Genomic DNA, 8,901 nt, shown 5'->3' with positions numbered 1-8,901 from the left:
GTGCAGCAGGTTTGATATTCATCTGAGCTCCCTTCTTGATCATTTCTATTCACAATTGCCTCGTTTTTTATTTGTGTGGTCACCAGTGTGGCTGCATTGTAAAGAGGAAACTTTTCCATGATTTTAGTCTACTGGAAGTTGCAAAGTGGCCATATAGTGCAGGGGCAGGCAATTACTTCGTGTGAAGGGCCGCTTAACAAGGTTTGGTGAGCTTTGAGGGCTGCATGGGTAGCCCTACCCCTTGACAGATGCTCTGCCCCCTGGTTGCCATCTTGGGACTGGAAGTGTGTTCCCCTGTTCCCACCCTCCCCAACCTTTGCCACCAGAAGTCCCTCCCCACCCCCAACCCCTCTGGACATACTCTTTTTGGGAGGGGGGTTGCCATCTTGGAACCAGAAAAAAACCAAATCATACACTGAAAGTCAAACACCTACTATAATATATTTTAATTTAATTACAAAAAATATGTCATGATTTGTGTTTGCATACTGTATGTAGAGGTGACTGCATAACAACTCAAAAATAAATTCTTAGTCTTGTATTGTGTGCGTGTGTGTGTGTGCACACGCACTAGGCTGTAAGGTTGTGGGTGTGTGGGGGGGCATAGAGTATGTTAAGGGTGCGTATATGTGAAGGGTTGTAGGGGCAGGTTGTGGATGTGGGGCATTTGTGGGGTGTGAGGACCCCCCGACAATCTCCTCATGGTGCAGCAGCAGCAGGCGGGGACACTCAGGGAGCTCATGCCCAGCAGCAGCACATGGCTCTGGCCAGCACTGCACATTGTGGTGAGTGCAGCCCAGCTAGGACATCTCTATAGCTGGCACTCCCTGCCACACATGCACAGCCCCCACACTTGTGTGCTGCTGGAGGGAAGCTCCCCATGCTGGAGCCGGCTGCCTTTACAACTCCCTGCCATGCAGGTCCTGGGACTCCGCAGGGAAGCATCGCCGGGGTTCCCCTCCACTTCCACCAGAGTCCCGGGACTTGCACAGCAGGGCAGGCAGCCGGCTCCATCACAGGGAGCTTCCCTTCAGTGGTGCATGATTGTGGGGGCTGCACGTGCACAGTGGGGATCAACAGTAGTAGAGGCAGCCCAGTTGGGCTGTGCTCGCCCTGATGTGCAGCGCTGGCCAGAACTGCACACTGCCAGGCACCAGCATCGGTGCTTGGCACAACCACCCTGAGGGCCCCCTGCCTGTGCCATGGTACTTGTGTGGGGGGCCCACACCCCTCACACTCCCTCATACCCACAGTCTGCCCACCCAAGCTCCACGTTGCCATCAGCCCTAGTGCCACACTCCACGCTCCTGTCCAGCTGCAGCTCCCACCCCCACTCCCCACCGCTTCCCTACCTGCTGCCCATAGTGAGCAGGACACGGGAAACTGAGGAGGTCCCCTGGAGACTGCATGCTAGCTGGGCCAGGCCATTCTGCCCATGAGGGTGGGAGCAAGGAGCAATAGGGTATGTTTGGGGGGGGAGGGGGTGTATACGTAGGTGCCTTGCTCCCACCCTTGTGGGTGGAAGGGCTGGGCAGGGGACAATTGGTTTGCAGGTACCGTGGGCCAGATGAAAGTGCTTAGCAGGCTGGATCTGGCCCGCGGACCATATTTTGCCCACGCCTAATATAATGGATGCCTTGGGAACCTGCCACAGCCTCAGGACCCTGCACCCCGTTCCAGAAACCTGCAGAGCTCTGCCTGTGCCCACACCCATGCCTGTGTTGGGGTCAGGCAGCTTCCAGCTGTGCCCATGATGCTGCCACTTCTCACCCTTCCAGCTCCAGTATAATGCAGGCCAGATGGCTTCAACAAAGTACCCAGAAATGGGGGTTTTCCCTGCTCTCATGCTGGGGCCAGGAAGCTGGGAGCTGCTCCTATGCTGCCTCCACTTCTCCCAGCTGCCTTCTCCCCAGCTGTTACACAGGCATAGCTCCAAGTGGTGGGGAGATGTGTTGGGACCAGGTATTTACAAAACTGTATCCACAATACTATTGCTTCACCCTGCTCTCCTTTCCACCCTCTCTACCCCCAGCCACAGCGCAGGTGCAGCTTCCAGGCAGTGGGGAGCTGAACTGGGGCACTGCAGCATTTAGCTATGCTTACATTGCAAGAAGGGGACTGTGAGAAGTTGAAGCATCATTGTTGCCTGGACCCAGTGAAGGCATAGGGGAAGCCCCTGCCACTGACGCGCTGCCGAAGCCCCCCAGTCTGCACTGGACCAGAACTGGGCTGTTCTGGCCTGTGGGCTGTTAACTGCTGGCCCGAGGTAGCATGATCTTAGTCTTATTTGAGTAGATGCATAGCAATCTTTCCATGATCCTACTACTAATTCCAGAAAAAAAATAGTTAAACTGATCCACTGCCATTTCAGAGTCTATTATCCCAGACAGAGCCCAGTGTAATCACCTTACTATTTTTCCTAACAAATTAAATATGCTTTGAACAAGAGGCAGCAAAAACAGTGCAGCCCCCAAAAGAGGCCTTGAGGTAGGTAAGCAAATACCTCTAGATGTGTTCCAAAAAGTGTCCTATATAGGGGCTGCAGCATGTATACACACAAAATTATCTGTACGCTGGAACAGCATAATCAACCAAATCTAGCATAAATAACTTTACAGCAGCAAATATTAAATTGTGGGCGGCAGCATTATACAAGAGGTTAAAACAGAAATAAGCAACTGAAATTACAAGAGGATCACTTTTATTAGTGCATATACATTTAACGTGAGTAGGTTCTAATGTCAAATGTAATGTTTATAAAGAATTTTGATTTCTAAAACGTCTTTTTCATTTATGTCTATCCTCTACAATATATATACTTGATTATGCATCATATATGGTGTGGGATATATTTAAACATGCAGGGCTCATGTATCCCATGCATGTTAGGACACAGAAATAGTATTCTGAAAATTAAAAGAATGCTTAAATTATTTGGACAAATTAGTATCCTGTTCCACTATGTTTCTAGTAAGTATGTACATGTTAGACCAACTTCAGTATTTTTAAACATCTGCAACAACACTACACACCTTCTCATAATATTCACAGGGTGGGGGGGACAAAAACCTATTCTAAATAAAGTTAAGCACTTCAAACAGAGCAAAAAACAAAAACCTAAACCTAAACAAAGATTAGCTCACATTTCTCAGATAAATATCTGCAGAAAATCAGAACAAACCTGTATTAAAAGAAGGTTTAATTAATGGCTTCTTTGAATAAAGAATGAAATTAAGTGGCAGAAGAGTTTCTATTCCATCACATTTCCTTTCTAGCACACACTTTCTTTAGGTAATAGAATGCATTTTGTAACTACATAAAAATAAACAAATCACTAACCACCAAGAATATTTTCTAATAGAGGCAAAAGTGTTTCATTTGCATGCCAAAATAGTTAGGCAGCTAAATAAATGTGATTTAAGTCTTTAGCAGTGCCGAGTACCTAAAGCTTCCACATATTTCAATGGGAGCTATAGTTCCTAAGCAACAAAATGAAAATAATAAAGGATTAAAACAAACAAACAAACCAACCAACCCTTCCCCAACTACACAGTCAAAAATAATAATAGCTTGGTCAAAATTTTCAGCGCCTCATTTGTAAAAATGGAACACCTTACAGACATAATTAAATAGAGTACTTGTTTCCAATTATCAAGCATAAGTACACACTTACTGACTTGCCTGGGGATTAAGGAGAGGCTCTGAAAAAGAGAATTGTTTTAGCTGCACTGTGTTGGAGGATTTCTTGGAGCCTGCATACAAAAATACTATGCTCTCTTACTGTACAATAAAAATTCCAGCAGAAGCATACAGCCCACTCAGCAACAGAGAACAAACTCTTCTCAAATTCCTCCCTCAGAGAGCACACGTTTCACTTCACAATTCAACAATTCTAAAGATAAAAATATGTTATTCAGTATGGGTTGGAAACGTAGCCTTCAATTAAGCATACCTGAATAGGCTACACTAATCTCAGGGATATTAAATAAAATATGAAGTCTGTAGTATATATCCCTAAAATATTAACAATTTAGGAAATCTCTAAGCAAAAGCAATGTCTCTTGAAAAATAAAATGTAATGTCTTTGTCCTGCTTGTATTAAAAAAATGTAGGTAACCTCAAATTTAAAGATTTGTACAACCACCTTAAGATACATTAAGCTTAACTAAACAGATGTTTAGCAGTAAATAGTATGAAATAAGAGCCTGAAATATATTTTGTAATCCTCAAGGAAAACCTCACTGAAACCAAACTACACACCAAAAGCAAATACATATTGGTTGAAAAGGATCAAGAGCAACCTGAATAAAGTCTGATTAATTAACAAAACAAAACAAAACAAACAAACAAACAAAAAATCAAGAAACTTCCTAAAAAGTGTAAGGAAGTTAGACAGAAAGATTTCATTTACACAAATTCCTACCAGCACTTCCACAGGACTGTCCACTTCTACTTCACACTGAGCTGCATCCCTGTACTGTTGCGGAGACGCTATAACAAGCTCTTTTTTTATACTTCTGTTTGTTCTTGCCTGCATTGTTAGCCAGAAAACTGAAAAACCTAAGAAAGCCTGTTCTTCTTGTGATCAAAGTAAACACCATGCCAGTGATCCAGAGAAAAAGAGTTTTTTCCTAGGCAGAAGCTATGGAAAGTACAAACTAGTTCAACTTCCAAGCTGCAGCTTGCTGTCATGGTGAGAATGCATGACAAAGGACAGCCTCTAAAGGGGGTAGTACTCCTCTGGAAAAATAGGTGGATCCATTTTAATGCTACAGGAACACAAACTAAAAATGGTGCAACAGAGAAATGCATTATGATATTCTGACAGTACACATATTATAAAAAACACATAAGGTACATTTTAGAGTAAGAGTTAAATTTGTTCTACATTAAATATTAACTTGCTTATTACAGTTTGGAACTCCACAGCAGAACAAGATTCCAAGTGTTCTTCTTTCCAAATGAATACCGTACTATCCACTCTGAGATTCCCATTAATGCTCAACAGCTAATGGAGTAACTTCTCGAGTCAATGCCATGTCAGCCAGTAAGGGTACATCTCTGTTACACTGTCAATGCCCTTTTTTTATTCCAGCATTTCTAAAAACTAAACAAAAGAAAGCTTTCTTACTTTCATACATTCTTCCCCTAAAAAAAAAAAATCTCAAATACTGTTTTTACTCAATTCTAAGTCGAGGTTTGTTTCTCTCATTTAACGTAAGGAAAAAAAGTCCTTAATCTTGGAATCGAGTATGAGACACCGGGACCCTGCACCCCCGTTCCAGAAACCTCAGTGTATTTTTTTTAAGCTCGCTTAGAAAACTATATCCAAGAATTAAGTTAAATAATGCATATAATGGAAAAAAGCAACCACTCAAAAGTTAGGAAACAAAACCTTAGTGTTAAATTTATTTTTTTTTGTATGTAACTGCATTGTCGCCTTAGGTATAATCACATACTATTTAGACATAATTATATAGCTATTATAAGGCATACCATATTTACACCAATCTAACACTAAAGGATTTTCCCCATTCAACAAGGAGAGAAGCCCCTCATCTTGCATTTTGAGACTGGAGCCATAGCCATAGCTGCTGTGTGTCCCCCTGCCACCTCTGCCCCCCCACCCCACCTGCCACGCTGCAGCCTCTGTCTACCCTCCACATCCTTTGTTCCTCTATCTGTCTTTTTCACTGCCTCTTTCTCTTATCTCCCCACATCCCACACCTGTTGCCCCCCTCCTCGCCTCTCCCCCTAGCCCACCCCTGCCACCGGGGTGGATTTGAATGAAATCAAATCGATTTAAATCACTGGTCAGGAAGCCTCGATTTAATCATTTTCTCTACAAAAAAGTGCATTCTTGTTGTAACTTTATTTAACTACTTGACACTTTGTACTTTGAGAGAGAGGTAAGGGCTTGACTCTGTATGGAACATTGTAGAGAGACAAGAGGGCTGATGGGTAAGTATTCAGGTCTGTTATCTCTCATCTCCATATACTGCTGTTAACAAGGATGTTATCTCTGGAGACATCAATCCGCAGTTTGAGAACTGAAACTAAGCATCACAGAGATGCTTAATGGGATCTTCTAGACTGAGCACCACGTTCTGCTGGGCAGAGTTAATCTACAGAGGAGCCTCTGAGAACCCCATAAGATTGGGCCCCTAATATAGTCTACGGCCTGTTGTGACCTACTTATAAAACGTTTCCAAAAAGGTTACATGAATATATTGTCTCAAATAGTATATAATTAGAAGTTATAATTCCATGATGATGTCTTTGAGCTTTAATGCATCTTAAATTAAAACTATCTTTATATAGGTTTATTTTTAAAAGAGCATTTTAAGAAAAAAATATAAAGATACAAATAAATAAAAAATGTGATTTTTTTATTACTATTTTTAATCATTGTTATCCACCCTACCTGCCACTTTACCTTTGCTCCAGCTCCTGCAGGCTCCAGTCCCACTCCAGCCCAGGCCACAAAGTATTTGTTTGATCTAGCCCTCAGTGCTACAGGGCTAGGCTGGGGCCAGAGCAAGCACATGATTTAGGTCCCAGGTTGGAGTGGGGTCAGACCCTACCAGGACAAGGACAAGCAGCCAAGAGAGGGCAGGAGGAGACGGAGAGAAGGAGGATCTGATGTGGCAGGGGGTAGGCACAGGGGCAGGGGGCCATGAACAGGTGGAAGAAGGCAAGGTTTAAAGTGTCAAGCCCCATGGCCTGCCCTGCAGTTTAAGATAACCCTCCAATAATTAGGTTTGAAACCTAACAAAATGTATACATTTTCTACTTGCAGAATCTAATTATTAGAGAATCATCTTAAATTCTGGTAAATGCAATATTTTATTAATTCATAAGACGTACATGTTCCTTTTCCCAAAAAAATGCTCAAGGCAGCTTACAAAAAAGACAAAGTAATTTATAAAAACAGATACAATATTAAATAAGATCTACAAATACTCCCCAACAACATGGCAACTTAATGTTGCTTGCTAGATAGCTGCCTAAATAAGGTGGTGTTGCATTGCTTCAGGAAGATGTCCAGGCTCAGGACATGAAGGCCCAATTTCAAGGTTGCCCATACAACCTTATTCTGGCATTCTCTAACTTCAGAGAACTTGGTCTTGCAACCTTCACAGTTCCATAGTAGCTAGGGTCAGGTAATACCTTAATACTAATTTTTATGTAATCATATGTAGATTGAATTACAATACAAGCTGCATTATGTTCAACTTCACCCAGCCTTTACTTTTGTATTCTAATTCAGATAGTTGATATTGGAGCAACAGACCTTGATACAGGTCTGCCCTGCCAGGCATCAGGTAAATAAGGGGTTATAGTTTCTTACCAAGATCATATTGGTGCAATTTCTTAACATAATACAAGGCAATTTTGTGACCACACATTTTATTGTTATTTTTGCAAGGTATGGTTCATCCCTTACTACTTTACCCTTAAAAGACAAGATTCCCCCACTCCATCCCCCCCATCAGCATGTGGGGGGAAGCCCCTTGTCTTGAGTTTGCATACAAGAATACTGCATTATATACATTGCCTACCTTTAAACAACAGGTACTCAGTAATGGAAACCAACTATGAAGTTGATTAAATGCAGCCAACACTGAGCATGACTATAAAACACATGACCCACATTGGGCAAACATGAGAACCTACCACATTTGGGGGGGGGTGTTCATTTTGTATCAAGCCAAATCAGTTCCAAATTCTATCAACTGAACAAACAAAACTTCAATCGTTCAAGTCTGTGTGGCACTACCACCAGCAAGTATCCTCCTTCCTAGACTCTTCAGCCTGCGGCTTCAGATACTCCTAAATCCACAGCAGGCATCTGGAGGTCTTGGATTTCAGATGTCCCCAAGTCTCACTTGCCCTTAGCCCAAAGGCCAAAGGAAGCTAGGGAGAAATCCCTCATCACCATGAAACAGGTATGTAGCTGAGATCCTCCCACTGGAAGACTATAGTAGACTCTTGTACAGGGTTCTGTCCGCAGTGCATTGGACAGGTCTCCACCCTTTACTACACAATGCCATTAAAGGTGACCTTGGCACTGGGAAAAGACAAGTGCAGCCCAGAAAACTTGATCTTAGCCTTAAAAATGCTGAGAAGCGATAGGATAGCTATCTATCCACAACAATAGATTTTATTTTTGCAACACACACACACACACACACAAAACAAGCCTACCAGTCTTCAAACACAAAACACAGTTATAGAATCATACACCTGTTACAATGCACATACCCGCTACAAAAACTCACACCTGTGCTCCCTGCACCATTATAATTACACTGTTTCTTCGGTCTTGTCCTTAGTGGCTGTTCTCTATTATGTAGTTTTTAATCCATTTCTCTCATACTGTCACTGTCATCTCCACAAAGACAGATTAGCACAGGCTATCTGAATAAAACATATAGTAGTGCCCACTGAGTACAAGTTCCCCTCAACAATAACACTTTTTCAAGACCTGGTAAGCCACTACACTGACTATATTTCAACTTCCTCTTCAGTCCCACAGCTGAGCTGTGCCTTTCTTTCCCGTTTCCAATTATACCTGTTTCTTCACCAGTCTTAAATGTCTGGCAAACATCACCAAACAGGGCCCCAAACAGTTCACCAGAATCCCTTTTGCCCCTCTCTCAGCCTTTCACATATGGTCAGTGTGGCCCACCCCCCATGAGGTGAAGCCAGACCAAGTTGCCCTGCACCTCATCTGCATAAAAATTTTGGATCATCCCAGGACTCATGACTAGAACTGGGTGTTTTTGTCATGAGTGGGGGCTAATTAGCACATGGATCCTTTGGGGCGGGGGACAATATTTGGAGTACATCCGTACTGCACAGCGCTGAGCTGTTGGGTCACCAAGGCTTGAAATGCTG

At 43.0% G+C, this 8,901-nt stretch overlaps 1 protein-coding gene across 6 annotated transcripts in view; it reads right to left on the bottom strand.

Moving 5' to 3' along the window:
- DOCK9 (dedicator of cytokinesis 9) overlaps nucleotides 1–4,693 on the bottom strand; it is a 189,806-nt gene extending 185,113 nt beyond the window's left edge. For all 6 annotated transcript variants that reach the window (XM_025208610.1, XM_025208614.1, XM_025208611.1 and 3 more), the window contains exon 1: nucleotides 4,424–4,693. In XM_025208610.1, coding sequence (XP_025064395.1) covers nucleotides 4,424–4,537 — 114 coding nt within the window. In that variant the 5' untranslated portion in view covers nucleotides 4,538–4,693. The remainder of the gene's footprint in view (nucleotides 1–4,423) is intronic.
- Nucleotides 4,694–8,901: the final 4,208 nt, after the last annotated feature.

The sequence above is a fragment of the Alligator sinensis genome, unplaced genomic scaffold (assembly GCF_000455745.1).
Source record: "Alligator sinensis unplaced genomic scaffold, ASM45574v1 scaffold744_1, whole genome shotgun sequence".
In the NCBI taxonomy this organism is placed as follows: Eukaryota; Metazoa; Chordata; order Crocodylia; family Alligatoridae; genus Alligator; species Alligator sinensis.
This window is presented reverse-complemented; position numbering and strand designations above follow the sequence as displayed.